General features: G+C 39.4%; 1 protein-coding gene across 1 annotated transcript in view; it reads left to right on the top strand.

Moving 5' to 3' along the window:
• The window catches only part of LOC116058719 (inactive N-acetylated-alpha-linked acidic dipeptidase-like protein 2), a 457,605-nt gene that overhangs the window by 127,330 nt on the left and 310,559 nt on the right, over nucleotides 1–19,716 (top strand). The window contains 1 exon segment of the mRNA XM_036007698.1: nucleotides 11,904–12,023. Within this exon segment, the coding sequence (XP_035863591.1) occupies nucleotides 11,904–12,023 (120 nt within the window).

Raw genomic sequence — 19,716 nt, 5'->3', positions numbered from 1 at the left:
GACACGCAGCGGAGCCGGTCCGCAGACGTTCTGCATTCAGTGGAAATCCGTGGTAACTGTCCTTAGTTCAGAAGTGCATTTAGTCTGTTGTTAGTCCAAGCTGTCACATTAATTTCAGTACAAAACTTATAAGGGAGCTCAGGAGCCTGTTATTTACACCCATCAGATTATATTTGTGGCTTTGAACAAGGAAGTAATATAAATAACAGCTGAGCTGATAATGGTGTAGTCAGTCACCAGTGAGAGGAGCTGCACTGCAAAAAGCTACTGATTCGGTTTGTGACTATGTTGATTCAGTGACTACGTTTACATGCAGATAATATTCCGGTTTTTGCCCTTATTTCGAAAAATATTATATTCCGACTAATCTCTTTACATGGCTAATATTCCCATTAACATAACATACATAGTTTACCAGCGGTGGCGGGCTTGTCTGACAATGCAAACACAGCCTACCTATTTCATTCCTTCATCCACTTTCTTGAAAAGGTCGGCGTTAAGATGTTTGTGCTTATTCCAAAACCTATTGATATCCAAGTCTTTCATAATGTTGTAAAGTAGGTGGGTTTCTCCTTTCAACCAGAAATGTTTCTTTTCTTTTGGCCATGCATCTCTACCGCAGCCCTGCAAACTGTTAGCTAGTTGGTTTGTGTACAGCAACCATAGCAACGCACAGAGCTGACCGCAAACTGCGGTAAAAACACAGATTGAGATGCATATTCCGAATGCGCTGTATACATGTCCAAAGAATGCTTCTAAAATCTAAATAATACCGGCATATTACACGTCTTAACCAGAAAATGCTATATTTGGAAAAAGGCCTTATTTGGTATATCTAAACGTAATATGCTGTTTACATGACCCGTACAAAATTCGGAATATTGTCATATTCTGAATAATAGTGGAATATTAGTGTGCATGTAAACATACTCATGGTAGTCAGTTCACTTTGAAAATATGTTGAGAAAGATTTGTTCACAGATGTACTAAACACATGTACTAAACACATCCTGTAAGGATATATAAGAACCTGACAAGACATGCACATGAATACATTGGTAGAGTAGGTAAATACTGTATAGACCTAACAGATGGTAACTTCTGATCATTGCAATATATGTCCCTAATAAACAGCAGTAGCCTATGGGTTCTTGGACATTTTGCCTGGCTAAATATTAATAATAATACCTCTAGTCATTTAGCCTGGTACTGTATGTGCTCTCATTAATCTAAAAATAAATGTGATATTAGTTATGCTGCTTAAATATAAAGTATATTCATACCGTTTACCGTTTGTCTCCATTCTGCTTACATTAAAATTGATGTAGCTGACTTATCAACTAAACATGATTTTGCGTCTGCTTGACTTACCTGACTAAGTTATAAACGTTTTGTTTAAAATACCATACATAATTCTCTTTAGAGTCAATCTACTGCCTCAGTCTAAAAGCTACATGGTGTGAAACTTAAGTAGATTTATAATGACCCCTTCAATAGCCCCATTTATTTCATTTTACTGTAAATGTAATAAATGTTCTAGCAGAGAAATAATTACTTTATGGGCTCTTTCATTTCCTAATAATTTCCCATGGAATTTATTTACAATTCCTTGGAAAGTTTCCTTTAAAGGGTACATGTGATGTACTTATTTTGTGAAGAAAAATTCATGAAATCGTGTAGTACTGTGCATGCAGTGATGCATAAAAATATGCACTTTGTGACTTATTTAATAATTCTATCGTCTTGGGAACTCTAACAAGCTGACCTCTTCAGTTCTCTATTCAGATAATACATGGCTATACTGTCTAAATATCCTTTTCTTCATTTCCACTACAGCTAGTACACAACATGATTTTTTTTCAGGAAAATTGTGAAATTACTATTACTATTATAATTACTATTTTGCAATCTGCCTTTTGGTTTTCATGGAATACAATGAACTTTGCTGTCTTATAATTTATACTCTCCACTTGCTACACCTGATATTTGGTTGTTCTGTTTTTTTTTTTTTTCCTTGTCACAAATTATTAATGTGAAAGAACAAATTAAATTTGCTTCAAATCCAGCTGGGTCCAAATGACAAAGTCGAATGTAAGCTGGGTCTAAGACACAGGCTTCATTACGTGACTCAACATCACTGCATCGAAAAGCTCACTGATGCTTTATAAATGTTCACATTTAAGCCTTGCAAGGATGGGCTGTGGTTAAAGCCTCTGACTAATTCAACACAGCTACCGTAAAGTACTTGTCCTCACTCCCTCCCCCTGTCCTCTTCCCTGTCTTCTTCTCTTTTTCACCTTTTTATCTCTTCACTTCTTCTGTCTTTTGGAGACATTCCCATCTTCATCCAGTGCAGTTGTATATGCATATATAGTTTCCCAGAGTAACTGAAGACCTATAAATACATGCACCCCTGATGGGCTCTGGTTATCCCTGTCAAGGTTCGTCATCAGATTAGTGCACTCTCTGGCGACAGACATGGGCAACTGCCCCCTGAACTCTGAACAACGGGCCGGCTGAGCATACAGTTAGAAGGCTACACACATCCTGCTGTTACTGCAGTTCTGTGAGAAATACAAACTGTTTCTAGATTGAAGGTGCTCTGTTCCATAACAAGCTTCACAACTGGTAAAAGGGGTGAAAGGCTGTAAGAAACACAATTTACTATCAGCTGGGCCTGCATCATCCATCAGTCATCATGAGCAAGAGAAAAAAGTGGTGCAGTATTTTTTCTATTGCGAGCCTGCGGATTTTAGAAATGCATCTTATTAAAATGGTGTACTTTTCAATTTCCCAGATTCTAAAAGTATCCCATCTCCACCTTTTTATCCAATGGAATCTCATACTTTTTGATCAGATTCTATTCAGCATGGTTGAAGAGGAAGGTTCATCCAAGTTGCTGGAATCACAACAGCGCCGGAAAGAAGCAGGTGATAGAATAGAATAGAATAGAATTAGAAAGAGCATCCAGGATGCATGAAGTGGTAAGTGGCATACAACCCACTGTCTGGTAAAGAAGAGTGGGTTGCTGGCACCTCAATCGAAAATGAAAACGGAGGAGAAGAAGGGGCCAAGGACAGCCTGACATTAGATCTGGCTAGTCCCTCATTCACCTTATCCAAGGTAGGAGAATAATGCACCACGCCCCAGATGTGGTGCCTCTGGGCAATAGCTGAGACATCCTTAGATTTAGAGAGTATTTGAGAGGTTAGGAGCTTTACTCTTTGAGGGAAGATGTAATGTATAAAGTGCTGCCCTTTATTAAGAAACTACTTTTGGCATTCTGCTGTCAGAGGCAGAAGGACAAATGGGGTCATCCACTCTGCTACTATCAGAATTGTGACCAATAACAGGAAGAGGGGAAGAATGAAGATCAGTTTCTTGATGGACTGGAATCTACTGCTGTTGAAGCAGGATGGCCGATCATGAGTTGGTCACCATTTCCTCTTCTGGAGGATGCAGGTGGGAGTCCAGTTGCTCTGACGCCTTCTTTTACAGCACTGAGTTGGTTCTTGGGTGCTGAATGTCCGGGCCAAAGAAGAGGAGAAAGGAGGACTCTGCAGAGCAGCACAAATTATTCTTTCCCTATCAACATTGAAGGCTTGTGCCATCAGGGTATGGCTGATCTCATGGACTAATACGTTGGGATTTTATTGGAAAACAGCTCAGGAAGGTGGATTGATTGAAGGAACTGGTGTGGTCACTATTAGACAGCGTTTGAATGCTTCCTTTGGTAGGCAAACACAGCCGAGAAAGAGAGGGCAGGAGGCAAACAATGACTGTAACCTCCTTGGTAGATTCTCCTCTGTCCCTTAGCTGACTCTACAGTAGGGCTGTCAAAATTGGCCAAAAACGTTGTTTGAATATTCGTTCTAAAAATATATAAATATATAAATATAAATATATAATATATGAATGAATATATTTGAATATTTATTTTGCGCATTACGTCCATAAGAGACAACCAATACAATGGGAGACATAACTACTTGTGTAACATTGGCCCTCTCTCCCTCTCTCTCATTGGAGCGTGCAGGAGACAGGACATGCCGCGGATTACACCACCGCCACAGAGCCGTTCATAATTTGTTCATAAACAACCAAGTCTCTTGCTGTTCCATGAATTTGTCCGACGATATTGGCGTTGGCTCTTACCTAAAGAAGTTTCTCTCGTTGGCTGTGAATTCTCTTCACGACCGGCTCAATCAGACAGGAAGCTGAATGTTGAGGAAGCCGCGGCCCACGAACTGTTGCGCAAGGTAGTGCTGTTTTTTTCTCTCTCTTAGAGTATTCGAATATACATTTTCATTTACATTTTCGCTACTCTACAGTAGGTGCAAAGACAACAGCTGGACGCTTGGTGTTATGCAAAGATGCCAACTGTATATGACGTAATAGATTATGGGTTTGCAGGAGACATGCACTCTGCTGAGGCTGGGGAGATTATCAAGTCGGGCAGCAGCAATGAGAGGGATGTTCACCCTTGCAGATCTGGTGTTGTCTTTGTTGTATTTATGCCACCATACCAGGATTTAGCAATAATATGGTCATACCAGGAAAGGTTGCTATGGCTTGGTTCTGTTCCCACTTCATTTTCTGGTAACGTATAGGAAAAAAACCCCTCCTTATTGTATTCCATCCCTCTTGTGCCCCTGCATTCTCCCCCTCTAGGTTAACCGTATGTGTACATAATATGCATACACAGTATACACTTGTGCATTCATAATCACAGAGTAAACATTTGCAGGATTTGCCTCCTCTGTGTAAACTTTAACTGTCTTGTTGGAACAATCGAAAATGATATGTTAATGAATGATTAATTACATCCCAGCAGAATAAACTATATAATAACCCAATTTATATGGAAGCCCTGCTATATTTTTTGGCTTTTGTCAAGGCATTTCACTTACTTATCTTTCAATCGTAAATTATAAAATACACAAATACATATTCCTGTAAAGGATGCTACATTTACTTTCAATATAGCAAACATTCTTTCATTACAAATAAGTTAGAGTTGTAGGCAATATGCAGGACGAGGTATTGTAAAACTCTCCCCCCACTAGGCCAAAAATAGATCTTATTCCATTTCCTTTCATGTCCTCCAGTCTAAATAATGCCAAAGTTAGAATACAGGTTTAAAATGAATAAGACACTTAAGCTGCCTAATCCCTCATCAACCAAAATCATTTAACATAACAAGCTAACTAATAAGATCTGTAATTAAGGTAATTAGCATTATTTAGAAACTAGTAATATGCCATCATACTTATCTTCACATAAATCATGGCTGCTTAATATGAACTATGCCTCTTAGAGCATAATAGAGTTCTTGCAGTTTCAAGAAAAATTGTTTCCTCATTAATATGCAAATGAAAGCACATGTGCTCGAGAATCTAATAAAATCAAACTCTCTATAGGGCCAGCCTGCAGTGTGTGATTATGAATATTTTGCAGTTTCTGTCTGCACAGGAATTAATTCACAGTATTGTGACTACATACGGTAAAAACAGATGGACACATCATGATAGCATAATGATCTTTTTATCATTTAAAGTGGTGTAGGTCATTTTCTGCATTAAATATTTGAATATGAACCCATAAGTGTAGTTTAAACTTGTAGCTGAGCCATATTATACAGCAGCTTAGTGGTACTTGTTTCATTAAAGATTGGTAGTCCTGTGTGTAATTTATAGTATCACTTCTAATTCCATTTTAAAGTGCAGCAAGGAATTGCATGGTTCACTATACTGAAAAACCACATATTACAAATGTATAAGGACCCAAGTGCTTATAAAAGATAATTCAACAAAATCTAATGTATATGCAACAAAAAAAAAACAATGGCTAACTTAACTTTTTTTTAACTGTTCCAAGCAGGGGTGTCGGACAGGGTGGAAAGGGGACTGAGGCTACATTGACATTGCTAGGTTTTGGTAAAAAACGAATATCTTTTGCTACATTTAGGCTATGTTAGACGGAAACGATCTGAAGAGAAAATGCAAAAGTGGCGTTGCGTTCTCACTTTTTATTCCACATTTAGACGAGAGTTTTGGGGGGGAAATCTGCGTGCATATGGTGACACAAAAGTGTGTGAAATTCAATGTAGTATGCACGCCAGGCGGCTAGGTGGCACTGCCACACAACACCACTAAGGCCGCGCGCCTATGTAGAACCTTCCTTCTACTTCTCTCCTTAGTAGCGCCAAACCAAAACATGTCGAAGCAAACAACAAAAGCTGACAATTTTGTCTGGAAAGACGGGGAGGTGGAGTTGCATGTTTGTCTGATGATGACTGGCACAGTCGACCGTGATAAGCCACAGCACAGCACCCACTACCAATATCCTGAGCCTTGCAGCCCTTCAGCCGCTGCTTGAGAGCGAGAGACAGCATTGTATGTACTGAAAATCTTTTAGATAACAGGATCCTATAATTTCTGTAGCCTACTCTGTAACAACAGACTTTTGCGCTTTTACCCTTTAGACGGTAACGAGACGGAACGTTTTTAAGATTTCCACTCTGGAGGGGGGTTTCACTTTTTTGCATTTTTAAGCCCCAAAAACGCTGTCGCCGTACGTAAGGCACATCTGATAAAATTTGTTGTCGTTTTCACCCGTGAGCGTCATCGTGTAAACAGGGCCTTAGATCTCGCATTCACACTGCTCTGGCATTTCAGAGCTCCTAAACTGGAGAGAATCTGAAAACACTTCTGACCCGTTTTGGTTTGGAATCTGCGGGGTTGTGTTGCAATCTCAACGGCCGCAAATGGAGACCGTTGGCAACACCAACACTGACGCCAACGTTTCGCCGCCTGATTGGATCATTATGTCTCGTTCTCTGAGACTAAGCTACTAACTTTACCATGGCAACTACCAGCCTCGGGCAGAGTATACATGCTGCCTCCAGTTTACCCTGGCATGCCCATGCCCAGTATACATGTTCACGAGATATGTTGCTAAAAGCACTTGTGTGCACGGAGTTCGCTTTTGGCTCAAAACTCCGCTTAAAAACCAAAATGTAGCAATGTTAATGTAGCCTGAGTACCCAGGGCCCTAAAATATGCTAGAATAAATACCTGTAGATGTGGGGAGGGGCCTATAGAGAATGCCTTTCTACAGGGCCTAGAATTTTGTGCTACGCCCCTGGTTCCAAGGATGTGGTACAAACTGTGTGGTGATAACGCTTTTGCAGTTGCTGCCTCTAGACTTTGGAACAAGTTACCCCCTTAACATCCGCACAATAAGAGACTTAGCTCGTTTTAAATCTAACCTCTAAACGTATTTATTTAGAATGGCTTTTAATAGAGTAGCGTTGTGACATTTTCCTTTCTTCCTGCTTTTATGTATTCTTTTTCTGATTTTACTGTATGTTATGTTTTATTGTTGTTACTTCATGTAAAGCACTTTGGATACCTACTAGTTTCTGTAAAGCACTATATAAATAAACATGAATTGATTGATTGATTGTATTAGTATTTTACACATGCCATTGTGCCACACATTTCTCTTTTTCATAAAATGCGCTTGAATTACAATTTATTTACCCACGCTACAATAAAATACAATCCACCTCTGTCATTCTATGCATACAACGAAGAGACCAAGAGAGAAAAAAACTTTGAAAATGGCTTTTCCCAACACTGGCCCTCTTTCAGCCTGCCTCTCCTTGTTGTCTGACATAATGACAGTGTGATAGTGAAGGCACTTCATTTACTTTATGTGATAAGAGTTAATTACCGGGTGGATTTGAGTAGCCTTCAATCAGTAGACTGCAGAAACAATCCAACAACCTCCTCTGTCTCCTCCTTGCATGGCTGCTTTTCTTTTCTTCGCCATTTATCCCCTCCCTTTACACATTCTGTATTCAGAAAGAGAGACAGGGGAAGGGATGGTTTGTCACAGTTTACCTGTGACTAAGAAGACTCCTACCGCAGAGGACTTGAGAGATATTTATAAAGTTCCCTCAAAGAGAGGCACATTTCTTAGGCGGGCATGTGACATCAATGTTTTACACTTGTAGTAGTAGTAGCAGTAGTTGTAGCTTCCCTGATAGTTGCAGTTTGGAGTATTAGATGGTAAAAATGAAAATAGTAACGTTGGTATGTGTAGGTTTTATGTGCATAGACAAAGAACTTATGAGATAGAAAAATAGGATGCCAAATATGATGATATGAAGAAAATATGATGCCAAAGTTTGTAAGTACCTCAATCTAATAATTATTTGGCACATTCCATCATGTGTATTGTAAAGTGTTTACCAAGACCCCATTAACAAAGTAGACCACAGGCAGTGTTGGGGAGTAACTAGATACATGTAACAGCGTTACGAATTTAATAACAAAATAAAGGCAACTGTAATCTGTTACAGTAACTGGGAAAATGTGTAATTCAATTACAGTTACCTATGAAATGGTTCATGATTACATTGGGGGTTACATCTGAATATTTTCTGTAAAAAGCTAGGCTATATGTTGAATAATATACATTTTAAATGTTTGTCATGTGTCTTCTTTTGCCATTTCCAGCCACAGCCTTTCAGTAAAGTTTGATGCTATTCTAATGCTTTTGATTGGTTCTCCTGTTTGAATCTGCAGAGCCGCCAGTCTGACAGCTAAATCGCCTCTGAAGATGTCTGAGAGTTGCCACTATGGCTATGGATAAAAAAAAAAAAAATCGTTCCAGATTACATACAGGTTACCTTTATTTTGTATGAAGTTGTAAGTAAGTTGATACATCAATTACAGAATTAAGAATTAAACAGGTGACATCCAGCCAAGTGATTGTATTCAAAATAACTGAGGACCTTTGACCTTTGAGTCGCGTACATTATCTGCTGTTGCTGTGAAAGCAATTCAAGTTTGGTTAATTGATGACGAAATGTAGTTCAGACAGAATCATCGCTGTTGCAAAGGTAACAATAAAGTGTAAGGGTGGGTAGGATATTGGTTTCTGTAGAGAGATCATGAGTTTTCCTCTGCAGCTGCACCAAATCAGTCAAACATTATTACATTTCCCTTCAAAACAGTATCGAGCTCATTGTCATCAAGCAGTCCAAAAATATTTTTTCTCATTGATTGTCTCTATCTGAACAATAGCTCCTGGCAGCTCCTGACAGGTAAGGGCACCCCTGGAGCTTTTCTAAGTATTGGCCGGGATAGGAGTCATTTCCTCATTTAAGGAAATTTATGAAATGCTTTTACTTCCAGTCCTAAAAGTAGGACAAAAAATATGTTGATTTCCTTCTCTGAGACAGTTGATCAAAACAGGCCCTGGTCAATTTGGTGTTTTTCTGTTATGATCAGGGTGTGGATTAACTTTATTCATCAGCTTCAGGAGTGTCATTCTGTTAAGCCTTTAAGGAAACTTCCCTCCCCTTATAAGGATGCTTATTCACATTAAAGCATTTCCTCAGCATGGCTTTTAATGGAGAGTTTTAATCCCCCATAATGTCATTATGCACCAGAATACAATTGTGGAAGATACATTTCATATTCATTATACTGTAAAAGTCCAAGACATATTTCTCCCCTTATCATCCTTCAAAAAGTCAACCAAACTCTTGTGTGAATGCCTGGCTGGGTTGAGGGGAATTATTCATCATCTCAACAGGAGAATGATGCTCACAGCTTCAGCCAGACAGAGGCCACTTACACTGTTAATTTCATTACCTCGTCGGGATGAAACGAAAGGAGAAAAACGGGGGAGATGAAAGAGAGATAGATCTAGTTGAAGCAGCACCATCGAAGTGCATATAGAGATTCTCCTATATTTCAATTTGTTGCGTCTTGGTCTGCGGTTTAAATGGAGGACTTTTATGATGCAAATGCAGGCAGGAGTGATAAATCTTTCGTGCTCTCCTCTCCTGGGCTCCTCTGATGCAAAATATGTGCTCTCTCTCTCTCCTCTCACACACACACACACACACACACATTCAGGCACTATCTCGTACTCTCCCTCGCTTTCTCTCCACTCCAGCATCGTGTTACACTCGCCCCCCGGCCACATGAAAAATGAATCAGGTCCAGGTGATGCAGTGAGGGAGTAGGGAGGGGAAGAGAGAGGGAAGGAGGGAGAGAGAGAGAGAGAGAGAGAGAGAGAGAGAGAGAGAGAGAGAGAGAGAGAGAGAGAGAGAGATATTAAAAAGTAAAGCTTTGACTTTTCTCAACAACTTCTAGGTCACTTTATTTTGGAAGATGAACTCAGTCAGCTGCTCAGTCACACACGTGCATAGCTCACATATACACACACACAGAAATGTAAACACACACTTGGCCAAAGTAATTCCAGTGTACTGTAAAGGAATCCGATTCTATTCTAGTGTCATGCTATTAATTACAATGGCTACATTAGGAACTAGAAGAGGACTCGGAGAGCGCAGACCACTGCCATGGCCATGTCCTACAGTTTCCTATGCTCCATGCCGCACCTGCAAAAAACATGATCTTTATATTTTAAATATATTTGTGGTTTGGTAAAACAGCTCCCCCAGTGGCGCATCAGTAATAGTTTAGGAAGAACATAGACTATATTGACGATGTTTCACTTCTGGGATTGCTCCGGTGCAGCCGGAAATTCCGCCGGATGTACTTCTTTTTGGCCGGATGTCTGTTCCCTTCAGCTTAAAGAAATGCAAATAAACCAGAGCACGTTTTTCTACCGTCCCAGAATGCTGTGTGGACTAGCCAGACCCTCCTCCGCAGCACTGTGGAGGAAGGTCTGGCAATGCGAGACTAATATTGTCATAACAACAACAATGCACTTTGCTAAATACAATAAAGTACACAGTTTGCTTATATCTGCTGGAAATAGCTGCTCTAACTAAATTTAAAACAAATATGACACTTTACGCTACAAAAACATTTTGGTCAGTAACGTTTTTTAGGCCAAGGACCCCTTAGCTATAAAAAAAAGACGGAGCAAGGACCCCCCCTACTACATATATTGTATAAAATGTAATTGCATATTAAACTGGACCTACAATAACATGTCGGGTGGCCTAAAGCCTTTAGATATGCCTTTTTATGGTGCATATAATACTAAGCTTTTCAAAATAAACATTGTTGGCATATTCAAATATTTATACATCATGATTTAATATTAAATTGTGGCACTTAACTGTATCTGTGGATGGCTACCTTAGCTGTAGGCCAGTAAGCCTATCATCAATGTTGGGGAGCGTGCCTATGTTCCCACAGCCCTATGTTCCCACATTTCTAAGATTTTTTTCCAAAATTAGGCCCTATGCTCCCACATTTCCTTTTTCATGAATTTGTAACTTGTAACCTTGTAACCCTAACCCTAACCCTGCTTCCAAAATATCTTGTGGGAGGATAGGGCTTACATTGAAGGGAATTGTAGGAACACAAGACCTAATTTTGAAAATCTCCTAGAAATGTGGGAACATAGGGCTGTGGGAACATGGGGGCCTAATTTTAAGAAAACTCTTAGAAATGTGGGAACATAGGGCCCAATTTTCAGTGAAAAAAAAAATTCTTAGAAATGTGGGAACATTGGGCTGTGGGAACATAGGGATGAGCCCCAATGTTGTGTACAAAAAAGAATCTTTACTAATAATGGGTTGGATTCATGTTAATGGATATTTTCAGACATGTTTTAAAAACATTTAAACCATATAACAATAATTTGGCGGCCCCCTGCAGCAACTCTGATGACCTCCTGTTGAAGATCTCTGCTGTAAAGTGTTAAGGTTAAATACCCTGCCCTATTGCAGAGTAAGGTTATAAACAGAGCACACAGCTGATTGGGCCATATAAACACATACCGGTAAGTTACCTAACATATGGGTGACGTATTACGCACAAACATTTTGGGGAAACATTTGATTAAAGGGCATGTAATAACTGCTGACCTGCCTGAGCCTCTGTACTGTTTCTCCACACCAGGGGGAGGTGGTGGATGTCCAGTACGCCAGCGTGGACGACCTCCGGAGAGCCAAAGACCGCCTGAACCTCACCAACCAGATTGCTGTGGTCAAGCTTGGCCAAGCACCTTTGCTGTACAAGGTAAGATCAAATCAAATCTCTGCAAATTGCTACTGCTCTGCTGATAAGGGAATCACACATGTGATTTGATGCTGTACTTGAGATCTACCTGATACTATAATCTTACAGCAGGAAATACATATATTCACCCAGACTGAGGAATGAGATCTTTTGATCTTTAAAAATAAGTGCAAGGTATGACTCAAAAAATGATTTTCCTATAATGAGGGGGTTTAAAACCGAACTTTCAAAATGATCTTGGGTATTTTAATATGCTTGCATCTAGATATAGCTCACTGCCCTTTGAAGAAACTAAATAAAGCTTGCTGCACAGGGACTTTTTACACTGAACAGGGCCTAATTCATATAGTCATGCATCACTAATTATTCTTATTATTTTTACCATAAATGTATCATACCTGATTCCTGTATCCGCACAAAGATGTCTGAATCCATCTGACCTAATAAGTAAAAAACATTAACAAAGCATTGATTGATTAGGCCTGTTTCTGCTTGGGTATGTGCCATATTCAGCTCAAAGCAGTTTCCCTATCAATTAGAAGATGACAGGGAAAATGTGAATTCCAATCCAGTTCATTTAAACATAAACATCTACCTACAAGTTAATTACGGATGAATTTAATTTAAAGTTTCCATTAAAGTAAAAGTAATGCAATTATACAAACCTGAAAACAAAGTCCATGTGGACTAGGGTTGGGTATCGTTTGGGTTTCTTTCCGATACCAGTGCTAAAGCGATTATTTTAAAACGTCGCCGGTGCCTAAAAAGTTAAAAAATAAAATAAAATAAAAACGAATAGCACAAAACGACAGCGATATTCACTAGCAAGGACCACACCATCAACCAGATACATTTTGAACAATTTAATAATGAAATTTGATTGGAATGCGAGGCATGAAGTCGCTGGAATGCGAGACGTAAAGTTGCTTGTAGTCATCAGTTGACTTTACGTTGACTGCGTTGTGGGTAGGCTTCGGTAGTGAAATCCGCCGTAGCACCTGGGCACGATGGAGCCCCTTAGGACCTAATGAAGAGGAGAAAGGAGAGGAACAGAAGAGTGTGGGAGGGAGGGGTGCAGAATGCGAGAGCGAATGAGAGAAGAGGGTTAGGTGGGTATTAGTCTTTAGCATTGCGAGACCATCCACACGCTGCGGAGCAGAGGAGGGTGTGGCTACTCCACACAACATTCCGGGATGGGAGAAAAATGTGCTTTGATTTAATGGCATTTCTTAAAACCAATCAAAATCATCTTGGGCGGTGCTAAGGGCCGGATGGAGGCGCTGACAATAGTTGTGTGAGAGAAAACTCAGATTGGACAGATAGTCTAGCTAGCTGTCTGGAATAACCCTGCAGAGATCTGAGGAGCAGTCAACCATAGTAATTCACCGGAGTTTAAAATTCAAACAAAAAAGAAAGCGGAAGGAAACGGAAATCGGAGAAAATACATGCATCTGGCGGATTTTCCTGCAGCACCGGAGCCATCCCGGAAGTGGAACGTCAAGGATATAGACTAGGTAGGTATTCATATTGAGGTGTGGCCCTGCTCGTGAAACTATGCTAGGTAGTGTCAATTAAAGAACGGCTTGTTTATTGCTAAGGCCATATAGTCAAAATTAAATGATTTAATAATGTAATAACAATAACTTATAATAATAACTTATTTCACCAGTAAACTGCTGTTAAACGACAAAAACAACCACCAGATGGGAAAAGGGTATTTTAAAATAACTATGAATGCACCACGAGGCTAGCAAGGCGGGTGAACACGCACTGTCTGTGTTGTTTTTCCGACAACGGCAGCTGCAGACTGTTACGTCCCGGTGTTGGAATCCTCTACAGAAATGCAGTCACACTTTGCACAGTTTAACGTTAGCTGTCAGCATTTTAACCGTGTTTAATCCAGCTGCTAGCTAACGGTAGGCTAACGTTACCTGCTGCTAAGTGTAGTGTTAACTGCAGCGATGCTTCTGTTGCCTGTATGTCCGTTTCAGAGCATTAGAGAGCAGTGCAGGCATTTCGGTGGCACTGAAATGAGGCACCAAAATCTGCATTGCTATTCGGTCCGGTAGATACCGGTCGTTTAGGCACCAGTGCCATATTAGCACCGGGTTTCGGTACCCAACCCTAATGTGGACTTGATTACATTTTAAGTAATGATAATGTATACTCAAACTGGCTTCTGACACAGTTGTATCCATGTATGTTGCTTGACCCAAATATCAATTGTACTACAGTCAAAGTAGGTTTGATACTGTACAAGAATTATTTACAATGAATTATACCATGTTACATTGTACAATATTGATAACCTTTTACACCAGCGGTTTAGATGCAAAGACCAGTGCAAAACCTCTTTCTACCAGACAATCTGAAAGCTTCACCTCCAGTTCTTCTTGATTTGTGCAGTAAACAAACATCTCAAATCTGTGTCAAAAGATAATTTGTTGATATTGAAATGATATATGTGGCTATGAAAATATATTTCACTTCTTACCAAAGGTTACAATTGATTTAAAATGTGGTGCCTGTATATAATAATAATAATAATAATAATAATAATAATCATATATGTATATATATATTATGTAATGTATCAAACTTCTAAGAATTGCCATATGGTTGAAAGCTCTAGAAAGCTAGTAAATAGACCTTGAGTTGGGATTGTTTTGTTATTCAAACTATTATTTCCAAGGTCAAGAATAAGCTTTTGCTACGTTTAAACAGATCTACCTCCATTACAACTGAACAAACTCCATCCACTGATGAACACAGACTAAAGCCCCGGGAAAAGCTTAAAAGTGAAACTGGAGTTGGAATTTCTGTCAACCTTATACACACTTAAAATGTTCTAAGGAGCCAACTTAGAAGTAAAAAAGTCATTTGGTGAAAGGGAACAAGAAGCCTTTATCACTTACTCCTACTTACAGCTCCATTACTAGAGGTGGGTAGTAACAGGCTACATTCATTCCCTTAAATGTACTTAGGTAACATTTTATAGAATTAAGTGTACTTGTTGAGTAGTTGTCAAATTTTAACATTTATTTTACTTAAAGTGACTATATGTAACTTTTAAATGTTTCTGAAACTGTGGTATATTCCTTCTGATGATCATAAATGACCTGTAACAGCAAACAAGAAACAGTGAAAAAAACACTATTTTTATATAGTTTTTATTAATGCCTTTGCCCAGGTCCGATTTTTCCCGCAAAATCACAAAATGATTTATGACAGGTGGACTGCGCTACAGAGCACACATTCTGGGGTCAAAGACCAGGGTCACAGATTTCAGCATAACACCGGAAAAGCCTGTGTTAGTGTATCAAGCCAGGTAAAGGGTAGTAGGAGATGTCTTTATATTGGCCTAATTTTGTTTTGATTTTTTTTTTTAGAAATTATCTGTTGTAGTTATGGCTGATAATGGGACAGGACCATCTAAAAAGCTAAAAGGAAAAGTGACAGACGACGGGCGAAATCCGTGTCACACTCTGTCGGGCTTTAAATAGATGAAGACAATTACGGGATTGTAAATGATTCAAAACCGACCCCAAATTGGCCCCCGGGTATGTGATATGTCTATTTCATTCATAAAATAACTTTAGATTGCGCAATGTGGTTGTACATCAGTATCCAATATTAAATTACGTCCCCCTTCCATTTAGCTTCGAGGTTTTATTCCTTTTAGTCCGTGTTTGTGTTGGCCTACTATTTTCTTTTCCCTTGTCCCTCTGTACTTGTGTAAAGTGTCCTTGGGTTTTATGAAATGCGCTATATAAGTTATTACTATGTTGGTTGCTACAACAATCTCTTAATGCTTTGGCTTGTGACACAGTGACAGTGATACCCGGTTTAGCTCACCATACACTTGAAATGCAAGTGTAGTTAAAAACACTACCACTTTTGTCCAAAAGAGCCACTGAAATTAAGACAAACTGAAAGTTACATATAACCACTTTAAGTCAAAAATTTCATCAATCAATCAGTACTTTGATAAATGCAGTCCTTCAATTGAGAAGAAAGCTCCTGTTTCCTGTCCTTTATTCATTGAGCATTTCTCTACTTCTGAATGTGAGGTTAGTTATAAATGACATGCTAATGAGCCATAACAGGAGTAAATGGAGGTTACCAAAAAAAGGGAGAGCAAATGTTTAAAGAGAGGTCACCATCCTGCACTTACATTAATACACTTAGACTTTTAAAAAGCCATTTAATTAGACTGCATCTCCTGCCACATGGGGCCCTGCTAGCAACAGACTGCTGACCCATTTTTCCTCCACGCCCACCGTTTATGACAAATTTGATCATGTGTGCTTCTTAATGTCTCTGTGTCAGCAGCTGAGAGAAATGATCGCCCTTTACATATGAATGGGGAAGAATGATTGATGAGCCTTGTACTCTCACTAATGAGTGTGTGACGGTGACTGCAGGCCCAATGTTATAGCTAGCATATAACTAGATTCATATTTGATACACAAACATGTTACCAGGTTTTGACCGTGTTAGCTTAAGTCATTTGGTCCAATAACCAGTGTTGTAGTAATCAAGATCAACCATATTTTTACTCTGTCTCATCTCGGTCTCGGATGAAGAGGACTCAGAATTTTATTTCAAGACCGGTCAAGACCACAATTGCAGGGATGTCACTACATTGCATGGGTATCGTCTGATTCATGCGTTAACATCATTACTATGATTGGATGTAAAACTTCCTGCATCAAATGCAACCAATAACATGACTTATTTCTTAGAAATCTGTTACCGTTAACCCCCGCCCCCCTCTGACTGTCTGGGAGATGTCAGCCAAATCCTCAGTAATAAAATTTGGCTACCTAAACCATAAGGAGTTTATTTCCAAAACAACATTTAAAAGAAAATGAAAATTAACTATACATATTAGCTAGTTGCTTATATTCTGTATGTTATGGCAATGAAAGAGGTGAACGAAGAATAATCTTAATTGGTTTTCTGTGGGTGTTTTTCATGGGAATGTGGATCTTTCAGATCAATTTGAGGAATGACTATACATTTTATCGTGTCATGCAGTGTGGGATTCACACTGGTCTGGTCCTAGTCTTGTCTCGGTCTCGTCCTGTCTTGGTCTTGGTCTTGACTTGGTCTTAACCCCTCAAAGTCTTGGTCTTGTCTCGGTTTCGATACACTCTTGGTCTTAGTGATGACTTGGTCTTGGTTTAGGTGGTCTTGACTACAACACTGCCAATTACCAACTAATTTAAGAATCACAATATAGATACAACGTTATTTCAGTATATTGTCATATCCCAGCAGTTATTTATAATACATGTATTAATGGGCGTTGGAACTATTTCACGAGGGTGGGACAAGTCCTATCCACTTTTTAAAATTAATAAGATACTAGTTTTAAAATGTGTGTGTAAACAAAGCCACCAAAATAACTGTCTAACAACATTTTTTGAGACTCGGCCTCAGGTCCTGGTGATTCTAGGGCAATTTGACTACAGTTGTCCTCTCCACTTTACTCATTGATTTGATAACATCAACAACAAGTAATTCATTTTACAGAAATTGCTACTGCATGCAAGCATAAAGAAATTTTTCTTTCTATTTTTTTTATATCTTAAAATACGTGATCTGGAACCAACCACCTACTCTGGGTGAAATTACAAAATTAATCCATCATTTTTCTCATGTTACAGCCAGATAAAAGTATCAAACCACTTGTTAAAAGCCACCAGAAAGGCATGAAATGTCCGTGCTAAATGGAAGGGGGGTGTAATTATATGTGGGCTACTGACGTACAACCACATCGCGCACTGTAAAGTTATTTTATGAATGAAATAGACATATAACATACTTGAGGGCAAATTCGGGGTCAATTTTGAATCATTTACAATCCCATAATGTCTCCATCTGTTAAAAACCTGACCGAGTGTGACTCATGTTATCCTGCTTCCTTTTACCTGGCTCAAAAGGCTGGACACGTTAACACAGCCTTTCTGGTGTAACAAAGAAATCTGTGACCCGTCAGAATGTGTTACTGTAGCACCGTCTACCTGCGGTAAATCATTCTGTTACGGGGGAAATCAAACCCGGGCAGAGGCCTTACTAAAAACTATATAGAAATAGCGTTATTTTCACTGTTAGTCTCGTTTGCTGTTACAGGTGATTTAAAGGGGAACTATGCAGTGTTTTTTTTAGCTTAATTTACCTTAACTGAACAGCTTCAGAGTCATTAGAATGGTTATATGACTTTTTTCGGGTTGAATGGTGGTCGTCTCGCTCCCCCCTAGCACCCGTGAGCGGAAAAACCACCCTTGCAACTTTCAGCCGGCGAGCCGCCGGCCTCAGCATCAGGAAGTATCGTGTGATATCAGGTCTCGCGATGTAACGAATTGCTTCACGGCACTGCACACATACGGCCATTCAGGAACTGGGTAACAAGGTAGCAATGGAATTTTTCACACTATCGTCATGGCTGAGCCGGCAAAAAGAAGCAGAAAGCTAGGAAAGCATTGTCGGAGGAACAGAGGAAGAGGAAACGGCAGACTGACCGAGCGAGGAGTCAGACACAAGTAAACATAGGAGCTGCCAAATATCTATTCCAAAACTGTAGGGGGAGCTCTATAGAGAAACCTGCGAGCAAAAAGCGAGAAAACAGCGAAGAAATGGCCAAAACTGCATAGCCCCCCTTTAAGATCATTGTATGAAAAATGTTACATATAGTCACTTTAATTTTCGACCATATTTGACCAAATTCTGATGTGCTATGTTCTGTTTGTTGTGTAATTGTATTATTTTTCTATGCACTTTTTTTCTAAATGCAATAAACATATTTAAAAAAATAAATAAAAGCCACCAGAATATAGGGAATGACATCTGCTCTGTATTTTTCTGAGGGAGGACCCTCAGACCTCTCCGTGAAGATTGTTCCAACCACATTTTAAATGCTTCCCACACTCATGCATGTATTGTTTTCCTGATGATTCTTGGTTTTCTGCATGTTTTCTGCATGTCCATGTGAATGTCATGTGCATGTGTGCCATCTATAACCACATTCTTATGAAAGTTAGTGTGCAAAAGCATCAGTTTTCTCATGTGAATGCATGTGTATGTGCAAAAGTGTGTGCATATCAGTGTGTGTGTGTGTGTGTCAGTGATGGAGTCCTTGAGTTCGACTCAAGTCTCTATTCTCTGGACTCGTGACTTGACTTGGATTCACGGACTGATCACTTGTTCTTTGACTCAGACTCGAGGATATATAAAATCGGACTTGAGCATTCATGAAAAAAGGACTCAGACGTTGGATGAAGTTTCTGACTAAATAGGTTATACAGATTTGATATAAGATATTACACTTTTCCTGTTTCGGGCTCCAAGACTGGCCGGGAAGCAGCTGGGGAGACGTTCCATCCAGGGCTGATGTTCTTTTGGGGGTAACACCCTTTACTTTACCGACAGTATTAATAAAAGATGAAGCCACCATGCCTTGAGAAGCTTCTTGTTTATTGCTAACTGTTAACTCACTTTACATCATCTTTGGGATCTCTTTTTTTCTCGCGCTTTTTCCTCACAGCCACATTTGTTGTTCACATTTGGAAAATGCAGAGAGATAACCCCGGATCGTGAAGTTCGCCCACACGGATTTTACATCCAATGCTGGAAAGAGCACCGCTAAATGTTGTTTAGAAAAAAGTCAGTAAATAAACTCCCTTTGCAA

Source organism: Sander lucioperca, chromosome 11 (genome assembly GCF_008315115.2).
Source record: "Sander lucioperca isolate FBNREF2018 chromosome 11, SLUC_FBN_1.2, whole genome shotgun sequence".
Lineage (NCBI taxonomy): Eukaryota > Metazoa > Chordata > Actinopteri > Perciformes > Percidae > Sander > Sander lucioperca.
Note: the sequence above shows the minus strand (reverse complement) of the source record. Positions and strands in the feature narration are given on the sequence as shown.